We start from the raw sequence: 16,473 nt of genomic DNA on the forward strand, positions 1-16,473 counted from the left end.
CCCTGGAAAGGTACTTCATCTCTGTGCTTCCATTCCCCCATCTGAAAATGGAGGCGGTAACATCACCTCCATCATAGGGCTGGGTGAGGCTTGGATAAGTAACTGCAGGTTAAGTACTTAGGACAGCGCCAGCACTTAAGTACTCAGTAAGTGTCTGCTGTTTGTTGTTTATGCTCTAGAGCCATTTCCCCATCGGTACACTGGGAGCCCTAATAACCCCAGAAGTACTGCCCTCCTCACTGTAGTCTGGTTGCTTGTGTCAGTGTCCCGTCTTCCCCCTCACCTGGCAGCTCCTCAAGGACTCGGCTGGAGCTGGTTCTCCTCCGAGATCCCACAGGGTCCGGTCAGGGTGGCAGCAGACGAGGTGGTTGTTGATTAGGACGGTTGCCACCTTCCGAGAGCATGGCCGGGAGACCCCTTGAGCAATAATTTTGGCAGGGAAGTAAAGCACTCTGCACTCAAGGAATGTAAGCACGAAGAGGGTGGGGTGGCTGGGGCTGGTGGAGGGGTTGGACTTGCTCGTCAACGGTCACACAGGGCTCTAGCACGAGATGTGACCCAGGGGAGAGCTCCTGGCCTGTGGACAGTTTAGCCGCCCTTCATCCCAAGGAGGAACTTGCTCCTTGCAAAGCTCTTTCCTGTCCACCTTCTCACTGAAGCCTTCCATGATCCCCCACAAGGCACCACAGCAGAGCTGGGATTATGAACTCCAGTAAGTGGAAGAAGAAACAGGTCAGGAAAGGGGCAGGGCCTACAGCCCAGGCCTCCTGATTCCCTGCCCAGGGTCAGGAAGAAGGCTAGGGTGGATTGGCACACAGGCCCACACAGGAGAGGCCACCTCTTACAGCACCTAAGCCCTGAGCAGCAGGACCTTGAACCCAAATCCTGAGAATACCCCAGAGCAGGGAAGAAGGCCAAAGCCCCTGGGAGATCCCAGATGGCTGAATGCCCACTGAGTGCAAACACTGCCCCCCACAGGCTGTCCTTGGTACTTCAGGCCCCCTTTATTTTAATAAATTGATCAAACACCTACTATTAGAGTAGCTACTATTCATTGGGACCCTGCGCTGTGCAAGACCTCGCGTCACTGCCTTACACGCTTATGCCAAATGCTCACCATGGCCTGCAGAAATGGGTCTTAGAATCATAATTTTACAACTAAGGAAACTGAGTCTCAGAATGGTTAAGCCACTTGTCTAGGGCCGCACAGCTAGTAAAAGGCCAAGCTGGGACTCAAACCCAAGTCTGTCTGCTTCCAAAGCCAGCGCTCTTGCCTGCTTGACCACACCCCCTCTCTACGTGCTCCGTGCTGTGCTAGGACTTTGCTACTGTAACGTAATCATCTCAATCAGATGGAACCCAGGAATTGAGGCCCAGCCAGCCCTCAGTAAGCAAGACTGGGCCATAGGCACTGCCCCAGGCCTCTTCAGAGTCTTCAGACTCAGTCAGGATTGAGCCCAGAAGCTGTGGCACAGCCACCCTGGACGAGGTAAGGAAGGCTTGCCAGGGGCCTCCGCTGAACGCATAGACAGCTTCAGAGGCAAGAAACCAGGCAGCCTGGAACTTTCTTGGCATAGTTAGGATGGCCACGTTGGAGGCTGGAGACCCCCAAGAACTTCAGGAGATGGGGTTTCCAGCAATGACCCCGCGTGGCCCCTCCATGAGACGGCATGGTCCTCCCTGAATCCTCTGGTTCCCCAGTGACTGTCCTTGTCTTCTCTCCCAGGGTGCCCATCTGGAACCTTCAAGGCCAACCAAGGGGATGAGGCCTGTACCCACTGTCCCATCAACAGCCGCACCACTTCAGAAGGGGCCACCAACTGCGTCTGTCGCAATGGCTACTACCGAGCAGACCTGGACCCCCTGGACATGCCGTGTACCAGTACGTCTGGGGTCTCCGGAGGGCGACACCTGAGTTCACAGTCACCTGCAGAAAAGCCCAGAGCGAGGGTGGGGTGGCTCCCCAGCTATAGCCAGCCTTTCCTGAGCGAGGAACAGCCAGTTGCCTGGTGGGAGAAGACATGGAACACTGGTTGGGAAAGGTGGTCCTGGGGTAGATGAGCTACCGACACGCAGATGCCGTGAAGCTGGCATCGGGCCCCTTAACCCCTTCTGCTAAGTCACATGGTGGGTAAAGTCAAGGTCTTGCGTCATAGAGAATGGGAGGCTTGGCAGCAGAAGAACCGCCACAGGTGGTGTCTGTGGCAGAAAAGGCTGTGTTCTAACCTGGCAGTGGCTGCCTGACTCACAGGCCAAGGTTCTCTAAGAAAGAAGTGACTGTAAGGGCAATGTCACAGTCCCGTGTCAGGAATGGCATTCAGCTGCGAGTAACAGAGAGCTGACGCCGGTGGCTTAAACCATAAGGATTTATTCTCTCACACAATAGAAGCCAAAAGATAGGCAGTCCTGGGGTAGTATGGGACATCCGTGAAGTTCTCTGAAGTCTGGCTTTTTCTTTCTGCTCTGCCATCCGTAGCGTGTGGTTCCTAGCCTTCAGTCCAACATTGCTGCCGAAGCTCCAGCCATCACACACATTCTAGGCAGCAGAAAGGAAAGGGCTAAAGGGATGTTCTACAGCTGTCTCCTTTTAAGAAAAAGTCCTAACCAACAATTTCTGCTGGAATCACTGGCCAGCACTTAATCACAGAAAGCTGGGAAATATATAGTCTTTTAGCTGGACGTATTGCCACCCTGAATGAAACTGCGTTCTGTTGTAAGGAAAACGGGAAATACATGTTGGGTGGGTATAATCCCCAACACAAAAAGACTGTCCTGGTAACAAATACCGAGGAGGCTGGAGTTCAGGGAGAAAGGTTTAAGCAAATGTGCAGCAGGATGAGAATTATATTCTAGAAACATCTCTCTGGTGGGTGCAGGGGGGAAAGGATTTAGAGGCAGTCTTTTGGGAGGCGTGGGCAGGAGCCAGGGCAGGAATGTACCCCCCCAGCCCATGCTGACTGACATGCCCCCCTTCCCCTCCCCAGCCATCCCCTCTGCACCCCAGGCTGTGATCTCCAGTGTCAATGAGACCTCACTCATGCTAGAGTGGACCCCGCCCCGTGACTCGGGAGGCCGTGAGGATCTCGTCTACAACATCATCTGCAAGAGCTGTGGCTCAGGCCGGGGTGCCTGCACCCGCTGTGGGGACAACGTGCAGTACGCCCCCCGCCAGCTGGGCCTGACTGAGCCACGCATTTACATCAGTGACCTGCTGGCTCACACCCAGTACACCTTTGAGATCCAAGCCGTGAATGGCGTCACCGACCAGAGCCCCTTCTCACCTCAGTTTGCCTCTGTGAATATCACCACCAACCAAGCAGGTAAGTGCTTCAAATGCAGGCTCCGGGGGCAATGCTGCTCCCTGCTGTGCCAAATGGGTATCCTACCAGCCCTCGTTAAAGACTCCCTCCCATCTGTGGAGTGGTTTCCTCTTTCCAAAGGCTGTTTGTATGATCCGGCCACCTGGGAGAGTGTTACCTCTCCATGGCAGTGGTATTTATAATAATTGCTGTCACTTGCAGAACGCGTATTTTTGAAGGTAAAAGTGAAGCTTCTGTAACAAGAAGGCCCAGGGTTGGGCAGCTTAAGGAACACAGAAGTGCATTTCTCTCTCCTGTAGGAGTCAGGGGTGAGCAGCCCACGGTGGCTCTGATGTGCTTGGAGATTCAGGGACCCAGGCTCCTTCTGTCTTGTCTCACCACCCTCCAGGCTCCTGGTTTGCACGATCAAAGCAGTATTGCAGGCATATCTGTGCTCTAGCCTGCAGGAAGGGTGAGAGAGAGAAGACCCATGGCAGTGACCTACCTTTAAGCAAGGTAGGCAGAAGTGGCACCCGTCACTTTTGCGCACATTCCATTGGAAGGAGATTTGTTATGTGGCCTCACCGAGCCACAAAGGAGGCTGGGAGGTGTAATCTTTCCCAGCCTAACTTAAACCTCTATCACAATGAAAGGTGGGGAGACAGACTTCAGTGGACACCTGGCAGTTTCCACAGGTGCTTTCTTTGAACCTTCAGCCCATTCCAGTCTAACCCCAGCAAAACTCTTCCCCCTAAGCTCACTTTAATAATTCTTTCTGTGACCCCCATGTCACCCTCCATCTTCTGTCCAACTTTCTTTTGTGGCAAAAACAGTTGCCAGACAATGCAGTCTCACCACCTCCACCCCATTCCCTCTTCAGTCCACTTCCGTTAGGCTTCCTCTCCACCAAGACCACTGTCCTCAGGGTCACCTGAAACCTCCATGTGGCTGGGTCCAGGAGACACTTCCCAGCCTCATCCTCCAACCAAGGGCCTTATGAGATTTTTAAGGACCGTATGGTACCAGTGAGTCGAAAGCTTTGTGGTTGGCTCTGTGAATGTACCTCATTCACTCAACAACCCTTGCCAAGCCCCCGCTCTGAGTGTGATCTGAGCCTTGTTCAAGGAAGAGCGAAGGGAGGCCAGGCTCCAGCCTATCTTTCTGATGTCAAGCGGGGCCCACAACGTAAGTGCTCAGAGGATCCAGGGGTGGAAGTTCAGGAAGACTTCGTGTAGGAGGCAGGATGTGACTTGCAGTTTAAAGGCCCAATGAATTTTGAAGGGAGCAATGTAAAGAAATGGAATTTGAGAAGGGGGAAGGGCACCCAGGAGGACATGGAAGGAGAGAGGGCAACCAGCTCCATCTGGTTGAGGGGTGCTTTCCGTACATGACCTCACTGCCTCCCCCTAGTCTCCTTGAACAGGAGGCATTTGTGTCTCCATTTTACAGATGATGCTCAGAGAAGTTGAGTCACAAAGCAGGAAGGATTAAGAGGCAGGAATTAACTAGGTCTAACGGACTCAGGTGCTTGGGTAAAATCCAGGGTATGTCCAAGGAACATTGGGTGTGACCGTGGGTCTGACTGGGCGTGTGAGTGTATTTGTGAGAATGCGTAGGTGTGTCGTATGTGTTTGGGTGACTGTGTGTTTGTGATTGCATGTGACGGGGTTGTGTGGCTTCTTACGGATACATGCATTCATGAGTATGGATGTGTCTGAATCTGAGGGCATGCGTGTGAGCGTGAGTTTGTATGTCTGAATGTGGTCTGCCTGTCTGTGTATTTGTGCCTGAGAAGGAGTGTGGTTTTGTTTGTGAATGTTTGTGGTGTTGCTGTGGCTGGGAGGGCATGTGTCTGAGCATGTGCCTGCAGTTTTTACGGGGCCATGGGTGCATTTAAGTCCCACTCAGATTGGGGTCCGGATTGAGTTGACTCAAGGTGGGCAATCTGAGAGAACCTCAAAAGCCAGCAGCTATTGACAGAGACACCTAACAGATTGTGAAGCCTCAGCTGTGAGTCCCTCCAGCTTGACAAAGCCCTGAGGTAGGGAAGCCTAGGCTCCCAGTGGGAGTGGAGGGGAGGGAACTCTTTTCAACAGGGAGGAGCTAGAAATTCCCCAGAGCCCCTGAAGTTCTTTCCCTGGCTGTGGGGGCCTCCCCTGCATCCATTTGGGCGCCCTGAGAGTGGAACTGCCTACTCAAGAAGCCTCAGCGTTTTAGCAGTAAGGATGGAGGCTGTGCTGCTGGGATGGATCATCCTTGTCTGGAGCTGGAGGGTCCCAGAGAATAGAGATGGTAGAGTGGAAGTGAGGGGCTGTCAGAGAGGAGGGTGCTGGGGGAGCCCTCAGGATTGAAAGACAGAAGCAGTGCAAAACAAGCACTGGATTAGGAGCAGGGGACCTGACTTTGAGTCCCAGCTTTGCCATTCGTTTGCTGGGTGACCGTAGTGTATTAGTCAGCTGTTGCTGCCATACTGCTGTGTAACAAAACCACCTCAAAATTCAGTGGTTGACAACAATAAACATTCTCTCACTAATTAGTCTGTAGGTCAGTGAAGTTTTAGCTAATATGCACAGGCTGTCTGTGCCGGGCAGGACTCCAGAACGTGGGCTGGATTCAGTCTGTTCCATATGTTTCCTCCTGCTCCTTGGACCAGCAGTCACCCAGGCTATTTCTCTCGTGGTGAATGGTGGGAACACAAGTGGCCTGGCCAAGCCATGCCACACAAACACATACCTCGCTTGTGCCGCAGTCACCCACAGTAAATGACTTTACTGTGTTATTTGGTAAAAGGTGTGTGTACCTAATCCTGTAACAGAAGAAGAGCTGAGATAACTGACCCAACCTATCACACTCGCGAACATCACGTCCTGCCTCTGGGCCTCAATTTCCCCACTAAATTGTGCATCAGAACTATATGAGAGCTTTTCAGAACACACGTTCCGGACCCCACCCCAGACCTGCTGAATCAGAACCCCAGGAGTAAGCCCTGAGAATCTGCATTTTTATCAAGTGGCTCCAGTGTTTCCTATCATCAGATAAGTTTGGAAAACTCAGGTTTAAGTGAATCTAAGACCCTATAAGCCCTCCGAGCCCCTGAGGCTTTCTGGATCATAGCCACCCCTCCCCCTCCTCTCTGTTCCAAGCCCCCGGACAAGCCCCACCCACTCATAGATGCCCAGAGTCCACCTGGGGACTGTGCAGTCACACCATACCCTCACCTCATTATCCCGCTTTCCAGATGAGGAAATGGAGGCCCAGAGAAGTGGAGTCCTTTATGCTAAGTCCCACTACTAAATGGCCTCAACTAGGATTTAAACTCAGAACCATGTGACTCCAAGTCACTGGATGAGACAGTTCCTGCCCTTGCGGATTTATATCCTGGAGGGGAAGATGAGACATGGACAGAATCGACATACAAGATGGCATGAGTGAGGGCCCAAGAAGGGGTCAGGAAGGTGAGGGAGATCACAGGCAGGAGGGATAATTTCCTCTGGCTGAATGGGAGAAAGGCATGCCATGGAAGGCTTCCTGGAAGAGGAGGCATTTGAGCTTGGCTTTGAAGAATAGAGAGGCTCTAACAAGCAGAGATGGAACCATACAGGGAGGGAGGTGTCCCAGGGGAGGAGGGAAGTATAGAAGGATGGAAGGAGAGTTCTCCTTTCTGTTCCTCCTAAATACCAGGCTCCTCTGTCACAGGGTCTTTGCACATGCTGTTCCCTCTGCCCAGAATGCTTTCTCCCCACACCCCCTCACTTCCTTCAGGCCTTAGCACATCTTCATTGACCTTCCTGACTTGGTCACATGCCCCCAGCACCATGGCCCTCAAGTGCCCGTGGTTGAGTTTTTGTCTCGTGTCTTTGATCATTTTCTTCCCGTCTAGCTCCCCCACCATCACCACTCGGTGGTACATGATGGGTCTGCTTTTCCTCAACAAGGTTTTCCTGGCACCTAGACAGGGCCACACCACAGTGAATGGTCAGTGAACATTTGCAGCAGGGCTCAGAGAAGCATGAAGTGAAGTGGGGTGTGGAGAAGTATGACAAGACTGGAAAACAAGGCTGGGGACTTGATTTCCAGACAAATGCATTCAGTGGTTGGTTTTAATCAGACCCTAAAATTCAATACATAAATATCTAGCTCACTGCCTTAAAAGGAAAAAGTATTTCTTTTGGGCAAGTGACTGAGTCTTGCTTGCAATCCCCTGGCATTCAGCAGGGCCAGAGCTACCTTCTGACCATAAAGTCGTCATGCTGCCTTCAAACCACCCTCCACCATTCCTTTCTGCCCCATATTCATGAGCCCTCACAGGACCTCCAGAGGAAAGATGCCAGGCTGGGCTGTGTACCCTCACTTGAAGGATGAGGAAACAGGTCTTGGGAGAGATCAAGCACGTACCCAGGCTCACTCCACTGGGAAGGGACAGACCCAGGATTCAGTCTGGCTGTCCAGGGTCTGCGGCCCTCGACACAAACCAGACCAGAAAGGGATGGGAGGGAGATGAACAAGCCTCAGGGTGGGCATCGGAGAGCCTCCCTGAGGAGGTGGCGTTTCAGCTGAGATCCGACTGACAAGGCAGAGACAGCCATGCAGACCTGGGGTGTCTGCGGCGTGTCAATAATGTGGGGCTCATCCTCAGGGCTACATCATCTTTGGCCACTTGCCAGGGATGCACGGGACACAGTCTCACACCAAGCAAGCTCTGAGCAGCCACACCTCTGCCCGGTTCCAGAGCAGGTGGAAAAGGGTAGAAAGGGTCTGGCATTTGGCATCAGGCCAACCAACCTGGCTCTGAATCAAACCTGGCTGCTCACCGGCACGTAGCTGTGGACAAGTCACTTAGCCCGCGTCTGATTGCTTCCTCCTCGCGGGTTTCATCACCCCCTCCTTGCGGGACTGCTGTGAGGCTTTGAGCTCGTGTTATCAAGGTGCCTCACAGACGGCTGGATACAGGCAGGCTCTCAAAAAAGCAGAGATCGTTCTCCATTCACTCTCATCATGACAATAGCTCACGTTTACCAGGTGCTTACTATGTGCCAGATACCATTCCAAGTCCTTAATGATGAATCTTCACAACAACGCTGTGAAGTCTGTCCTATTAATTAGCCTGTCCTTTGGGTAAGGAAAGCGAGGCATGGAGAGTTCAGGCACTTGCCTGTGGTCATCAGTTAGTGGCAGAGCCTGAATGATTATGTCACTGCCTACGTCGAGTCTAATATTGGCCAGACCCAACCCTCTGCAGAGGTCAGGTGAGCTGTGCACATGGGTCCGTCTACACCACAGCCTGGCTGGTCGAATGCAGCCTTTGGGGCCACCTGCACTGAATAGTAGATTGACCACTTAGGAAGCCCCCTCATCATCCTGTCTAGTGGGTCCTGTGGGAGAAGAGGCGTCAACGATGGGCTTGGCAAACTTGGCCCTCATCCAACACGGCCCCTTCCAAGCTGTGTGACCAGGCTCGAACAGGAGGCCTCACTTCTCCGAGCCTCAGGGTCCCCACCTTCAAGATGGGTACTTACCTATCATTCCAGCTTTGCCAGATGGTTGCCAGATTAGCAGTAACGGGGCCAAAGCCCCTAGGACATAGTCGGTGGACATAGCTGGTGGACAATACATGGCTTACATACAATAGCTGGACTTAAATGAAATCAGAAGGTGTGTTCATTTCCTATTGCTGCTATAACAAAATACCACAAACTTAGCAACTTAGAAGGACGCACAGTTCTTACTCTGACAGTTGCGCAGGTCCGCAGTCTAGTTCTGATCTAAGCTGTGTTCCTGTCTGAGGCTCTAAGGCATGACCCATTTCCTTACTCATTCAGGTGCGAGCAGAATTCAGTTCCGTGTGGTGGTTGGAGGGAGGTCTCTTTCCTGGTTGGCTGTCAGCTGGGAGCTGCGTTTAGCTCCCAGGGGCCTCTCTGTCCTTGCACATGGCCTCCTGCCACTCAGAAGCAGCAACAGGGCATCAAATGCTCCTCACACACAGCTCTCTGGTCTCTGACCCTCAGCTGGGAAAGGTTCCCCTCTTTTAAGGACTCCAGTGATTAGATTGGGTCTACCTGGATAATCCAGGATAATCTCATTTCAAGAGCCATAACCTTACTCACGTCTGTAAAGTCCCTTTTGCCACATAAGGTGGCATAGCCACCGATTCCGGGATTAGGGTGTGGACATCTTTGGGGGCCATTGTTCTGCCTATCACAGAAGGGAACATAAGTCAAATTAAAACCCCATCAGCATTGGCAGGGACCTTGGAGTTCACCCAGTGCAAACACCTGCTTTTATAGAAGGGGGGGAACTGACGCCCAGAGAGGTTCCTAAGTGGCTGCTGCCCAGGCAGAGCCAGTCTCCAACAGCTTGGCCAGGTGACACCACTCCGCATGGCTTTCTCATAGAAAGACTTTAAACTTTCCGAAGCCCTTTCTACCACACTGTTCTGTGATCCTCCCGCCCTCCTGGGGGGCAGGCACACAGTGGCTCAGTCTCTAGAACTGGCATGAGCATGTACTCACTTACTTCTGTCCCTGGGGGCGTAGAGGATCAGAGAGAAGCTGGTCAAGAGAGCCCCTGATGAGGCCCATGCCTGGGGAAAGAAAGAGAGAGAGAGAGAGAGAGAGAGAGAGAGAGAGAGAGAGAAAACACTTCCCTCCCCTGGCCAAGCCCTCTGAACGCATAGTCCTCTTTGATCCTCCCAAGCATTCTGCAGGGAAGACATTGCTGGCCTAGAGTATCAGTTAAGATTGGGTTTGGTTGCATGTAACAGGAAGAAAAATAACAGATAGCCGCTGCCACAGTAATGCTGTTTAACAATCAACCACAAAACCAATGGCGTAAAAGCAAGAAGCACTTATCTAGCTCAAGAGTCTCAGGGTGGGCTGGATGGGTCTTGGCGGGGAGCATTCGCATGTTTGCGCTCCATCTCCTCCGGGTCACTCAGCAGCTCTTTTGTCAGTGCTTTATTGCATGTTTGGGGTTGACTGCTGTCAGCTGGGTAGGAGTGGCCCTGGCTGGGACAACTGGGGCAATAATCTGCTCCATGTATCTCGGCCTCCAGCAGGTTGGCCTGGGCATGTTCTCAGGCAATCAATCCCAGGGAACCAAGACAGCCAGCAGATACATGCAAAGGGCTTGTTCAAGCCTTTACTTATATCATGTTTGCTTATATCCCATTGGCCAAAGCCAGTCACATGGCCAAGCCCAGAGTCAGAGACAGAGGGGACTATACAAGTTATAAGGCAAAGGGAGTAGATATAGGAAGGTGATTAATACAACCCGTCTACCCTAGTGGCTTAGACAAAGCGGAGCTTTGTTTTTCTTATGCATAAAGGATGTCTCAAGACAGGAGTAAGGGCAACTCCGTGGAACCATCAGGGATCCGTGCTCCTCAGCACATACCTCCTTGTCCGTATAGGCCAATATGGCTGCAAGAGCTTCAGCTATCACTTCCAAGTCCCAAGAGGCAGGAGGGAAAGAGACTGAGAAGGGTAGGACTCCTCCCTTTTAAGGAGACTTCCTGGAAGTCCCACACTTCAGCTTATTTCATAGGCCAGCACATTGTAGTAGGGCCACTTCTAGCTGCCAGAGTTTGGGAACAGGTAGTCTTACTTGGACACAAGCTATCTAGCTAAGAACCAGGGTTTTGTTAATCTGAGAAAGAAAGTGCCTATTTGGTAGGCAGTGAGTAGTGTCTGCCACATACCATTTTATAGGTGAGGAACCTGGGCTCAGAGAGAGAGGCAACTTGCCTGAGGTCACACAGTCACCCGAGCCTCCGAGAGCTAGGGTCTGAAGCCTGACTGCTGCCTGTTCTCCCCTGCGCCACCACCACCGCCGCCATTCAAGAGCCTCTGCTAAGCGTTCAGCTACTCACAGTGCTGTCTGCGAGTCTGAGTGGCCCAGACAGCTACACGTGGCTGCCGTCCTCTGGGCCCCCTTACTCTGGGCCAAGCCCTGTGCCAAACACTTTACATGCAGGTTTTCTTCACCCTCCCTCCCAACATTCCTGCCATTGTCCCCACTCTACAGAGGAGAAACTGAGGCACAGAGGGGTGAGGTAGGTTGTCTAGGCCACCTGATTTGAGGCCCACGCTATTACCTTGCTAGCCCAGGGGCTGGGTCCCATCAGGGCGGCCACAGGTGGGATCAAGGCAGTTGGGCAGCTCACTGGGAGGTGGGCGGTTAGATGTTTCCACAGCACCGAGCCCAGCAAGGTCTGGCCTCTGCCTGCTCCCATCCCTCTCACGGACAGGGCCCGGTCATCAGGGAGAGATGAAAAACAACCTGCCCCCAACCTGGTCCTGATCCCAGCCCGGCCGCCTGTGAGCTGAGGCACCTTAGGCAAGAGACTTGATCTGACTTACTTTCCTCATCTGTAAAATGGAGGTGATTAACCTCCACTCCGTCTGATTGGGTGGCAACCAGCAGGTGCTGCTAAATCTATGCTGAATCAAAGAAGAATGAATGAGCAAATGAACAGTCCAATTGCCACCCTAACCAGGAGCTTTTCTCAAGTTCATGGAAAAACAATAACATCTCCTGGACCTGTTTTTGTTTGTTTGTTTTGTTTTGTTTTTAAAAATATGGTCCATAGGTCACTGGTCCCAAAAGACATTAATAACTATTATGTGGGGTCAAAAAGGGTTCTGAGGCCAAATGAGACCTAGACTGCCAGGTTAAACCAGGTTAACTGAGTTTCTCCCAGGACTGCAGGACTTCTCAGAGCCTTGAATAAAGAAGTGTGAGTCTCACAAAGGTGAGATCCTAGAACTCTGTGTATCTCAAACTCTTTTGGCCAGAGAACACCTTTTCTTCATTCGAAAAGTGCCACCCTAGCACCAGTTCTCAGCTTTTCCTTTTTTTCTGTCCCACACAACTCTCTAAGAGCCTTGGTCCAATCAGAAAGAAACAAAGGCCCATTTTCTGGAAGAGTTTTATTTGTGGAAATTCTTCTTGTGAGAGTTATGGTCAGGTCACCCGGAATTGCAGTCGGATCCTCGGGAGTTAACTGCATTGCTATGAGTCTAAGAGATGAAAGCTCGAAACAGCTATTCCATTATTAACCGGAAATTCTAGGAGTCCTGTCTGGGGTAAAGTATTCCTACGGCAGACCCTGAAGAACGCAAGCACAATAATAAACAATTGTAGTATTGCAGGTCAGCTGATCGGCAAAAGGCCCCTTGTCACAGCAGCAGGTCAAATTGCAGGGATCTGAGGGAGAGCGAATTATTAGTGATTGTCATACAAGCCACCCTGGTTACTGACTGGGGCCATTGCTCCAGGGTCCAGCCCCCCAGAGTTAGTGGACTCAGCCAGGTTCCTGAAGGGGCTCGAAATGGTGAGAATCCTCCCTCCCTTCCTTCCTCCCTCCTTTCTTTCTTTCTTTCCTTCCTTCCATCCTTCCATTCTCTTTTCTTCTTTCCTTCCTTCTTCCTTCCTTCCTTCCATCCTTCACCCTCCTTTCTTCCTTCCTTTTTTCCTTCCTTCCTTCCTCCCTTGTTTCCTTCCTTCCTTCCATCTTTCCTCCTTTCTTTTCTTCCTTCTTTCCTTCCTTCCTTCCTTCCTTCCGTCCTTCCTCCAATAAATATCAATCAAGCCACACACTGTTCCGGGCACTAAAGATAAAAGACTGAATAAAAGAGACAAGCTCCGTGCCCTCAGATAGTGTTAGTGCTACAAAGAAAAACAGGGCATGAGATAGAAAGTGATTGGAGGGGAGAAAGTGGTCAGGGAGGGCCTCTCTGAGGAGGCGGCGGTTTAGCTGAGACCTGAATGAAGAGGAGGAGCTGGCCCTGGAAGATTTGGGGGAAGAGGTTACCTGGCAGAAACACCATAGGGCCAAGACCCTGAGAAAGAAATGACCTTGGTATGACTGGGAACAGAAAGGCCAGTGCCTGGGAGCGAGGGGAAGGAGGTGGCAGGCACCGGGCAGGTGGGCCTTGCGGGCCGTGTGCAGCATCTGTGTTTTACTCCAGGTGCAGTGGGAAGCCACGGAGCGCTGTCCATGGGTGTGAGGCTGTGAGGGAGTCAGCGGGATCTGAGAGGCTGGGGCTGGAGCCTCAGACTGCCCAACGCCCAGCGACTTCTCCCCACTCCTAAACTTCCGATTGCTGGAAGGAGAAAGGCCAAGTACAGGGGTCTCCTTCCTTTCTCAGAGTGCAGGGCTATGGAGCCGAAGCTGAGCAGGGCCCCCTTGCAGTAGCCAGGGTCACAGGCTCCGGACTTCATGCCTGTCAAAGGATCCTAGTCCCAGACGGCCATTAGAGACCACCTGGGTCCGGCACACACGGAAGGCTACTTCCCTGAGTCGGGGCTAATGAAGGGACTGGATGCTCCCCCAGGGCTCACTGGGGACAGCAGGGCCCCTGACCACCTGCTCCAGCCAGGCAGGCCCCGCCCGGCCAGCCTCCTCCTTTCCCTCTCTGCCACAAGCCTCTTTTGTGCTTGCTCCCTGGGGCTCCATCTCCTTGTAGGGGTCACGGGGCATCACTGACCCCATCCCCCTGCCGGCGTGCCCGGCTGGTAATTGAAAATACCAGAATTCCCTGAAGACCAACTTACAGGGAAACCTGACACCCCGGGGTGGGCAGCGGGCTGCCGGAGGGATGGGAGAACATCCAGCTGTTCTTTTTCTCCACTGTTAATCCCCCTGGATTCCAGGAGAAAGGCCAGCCCTGCTTGGCCGCCCCCTGGCCTGCCTTGATCATCTTCCCAGCAATGCTGCCTCCTTGCCACACCCAGGGATACGGGACTTACAGGATCAGAGCCGGGTTAGCTGCCTGTAACCCAAGCCTGCCAGCTAAGCCCCCAGACCTAGACCCCCGTGGCCGTGTGGGACCTGCCTCCACCAACAGCTGAGCTCCCGGAGCCGGGGTGGCCCGGGTGGGTGGGGCATGAAGTGAGTCAGTGAGAGCTGGGTAGGGTTAGCTTTGCAGGAACAGGATGGGATCTGAACCAGGGTGTCCTCAGAGGCCCTCTGAGGCCCACTGGTTTCCAGACCTCCCTGGTCAGCCTGCGTCAGCCACAGCAACTGCAGGAGAAAGGATATGTGGGACCCCGGTGGGCCTGGGCTCAAATCCCAGCTCCACTGCCTGCTAACTGTGTGACGCTGGACAAGTTATGTCATACCTCAGTGCCTCTGTTTCCTCATCTATCACATGGGTATAATAATACCACGAGGTTGCCATGTAACGTGTGAGTTTAAAGTGTACGATGTGATTTTTAATACATCGCAAAATGATCACCACAATAAGGTTAGTTAATACCTTCACACCCTCACATAATTACCATTTTTTGTGTGGTGCTAACATGTAAGATCTACTCGCTTAACTTTCAAATGTACAGTACGACCTTGTTAGTTATAGTCACCATGCCGCACATTATGTCTCTAGAACTCAGTCATCTTGGAGCTGGGGTTTGTACCCTTTTCCCAACATCTCTCCATCTCCCCCTCCCCACAGCCCCTGGCACCATTCTACTCTCTTGAAATAGTCTTAATACCTCCCTCCAGACGGAGCCAGGTACCACGCTCAAATCTTTACAAGCATTTCTCCTTTCATACTTATGGCATCTTGCCAGGTAAGGGGCCCCATTTGACAGGTGTGGAAACCAAGGCTCTAAGAGAACTTGCTCAAGGTCACAACACTGGGGAGTGGAGGAATGGGGAGTGGCATGCAGGTCTGTCTGATTCCACCCTCTGGGCCCCCCACACTGAGCTAGACTTTCTGGGGGCTGGAGTGGAATAGTCCTCACCTGAGTGCTCTGTCGTTCTAAGCAGGAAGCACCGGGTGAGTGAGTACACACAGTAGCGGCTTAATAAGAATACACCTCACCTGTCCTTGTGGGCTCTGCATGTCTGATGCTCCACAGATACAACATACGGGCAATGGCAGCACACCCCACCCCCCCTTCCCCACCTTGGTGAGGGATCCCAACATTCCAGGGAGCCCTGGATACAACCTTCCAGCCCCTCAAACCAGAATTATCCTCAGATACTTGGAAGCAGAAGCAGGGATATGCCCCCACCCCCCACCCCCCCGTTCTCTGGTAGCTGAGTTAAAAACATCCTTATCGACTTCTCAGAGTACACACAGACCTCATTGGTCACGGCCCTGTGGCTTGGCTGAGAGGGGCTGAGAAGCTGCAGGGAGGCCAGGAGTGGTGCTTCCGGAGCCAGCAGGAAGGGTAAAACCCCTGTCAGGATCTCTGAGATTGGCCCAGGTCTGTGAAATGCCAGGATCCTGGCTTATCTTGTTTTCAGTGGGGAACTGACTTGGACAGGCTGGAGAGAGGGTCAGACAGCCCGGGCCTCACAGAGGCATCCAGGAGAATAGAGCGCTCAGCTCCACATGAAACGGGCCCTGGAGGTGGGGCTGGAGACAAGGTCCGGGAATAAGGGGACAGAAAGTAGGAAGGCTCTGAGGGCAAGCAAGAAGCATAGCTGGGGCTGAATAACGGCTCCAGGAGCTCAGCTCCTCACTAGCTGTGTGACCTTGGGGAAGTCATCGTGCCTCCCTGAATCTCAGTTTCCTCTTCTGCAAATTGTGGATATTAACCCCCAGCCCACACTGTTGAGAGGATCAAATGAGATGACACAGGTCAGCTGCTTGGTGCACAATAGCAAGTGCCCAGTGACACCTGTGGACGCCCACAGCCCTGACCACATGCCAGGTGCCACGCCGAGCACTTGATGCCATTTCACTCATTTGCTCCTCACAGCAGGCCCCGAGGTACGTTCCTGTTGGGCCCATGTTATAGAGAGGAAACTGAGGTACCAATAGGGCTCGAGCAAGTATCCTCATTCATTTCCGGTGAACATTTACCTAGAACCAGTGCTGTGCGGATGAAGAGCCTGAGATGCCTGGTTCAAGGCCTAGCCTTCCTCTGCCTTGCTACGTGACTCTTGAGCAGGTTACTGAGTAGCAAGAAGCCTCAGTTTCCCTATCTGTAAACTGGGGGTGTTAATAGCCCCCAGTTCACAGGGCAGTTGTGAGAATTCTTTGTTACGCCTGTGTTAATAGGTGCAGAGAGCCTGGAACAGTGGTGGGCAGAGAGTAAGGGCTCCATGAGGGTTCGGTGAGTGGCTTTGTCGTTATTATTACGTGCGTACACGCTGCCCTTAAAGCCCCTTCAAATGACTTCATGGAGCATGAGGTAGCCTCCGACACGGGGCTTTACTCCG

The 16,473-nt window shown here is 52.6% G+C and overlaps 1 protein-coding gene across 2 annotated transcripts in view; it reads left to right on the forward strand.

Moving 5' to 3' along the window:
• The window catches only part of EPHB2 (EPH receptor B2), a 180,655-nt gene that overhangs the window by 136,007 nt on the left and 28,175 nt on the right, over positions 1-16,473 (forward strand). For both annotated transcript variants that reach the window (XM_088790467.1, XM_088790466.1), the window contains exons 4-5: positions 1,727-1,882; positions 2,985-3,320. In XM_088790467.1, coding sequence (XP_088646593.1) covers positions 1,727-1,882; positions 2,985-3,320 — 492 coding nt within the window. The remainder of the gene's footprint in view (positions 1-1,726; positions 1,883-2,984; positions 3,321-16,473) is intronic.

This window comes from Rhinolophus sinicus, chromosome 14 (assembly GCF_057876585.1).
Source record: "Rhinolophus sinicus isolate RSI-liver-muscle chromosome 14, RSI-T2T, whole genome shotgun sequence".
In the NCBI taxonomy this organism is placed as follows: Eukaryota; Metazoa; Chordata; class Mammalia; order Chiroptera; family Rhinolophidae; genus Rhinolophus; species Rhinolophus sinicus.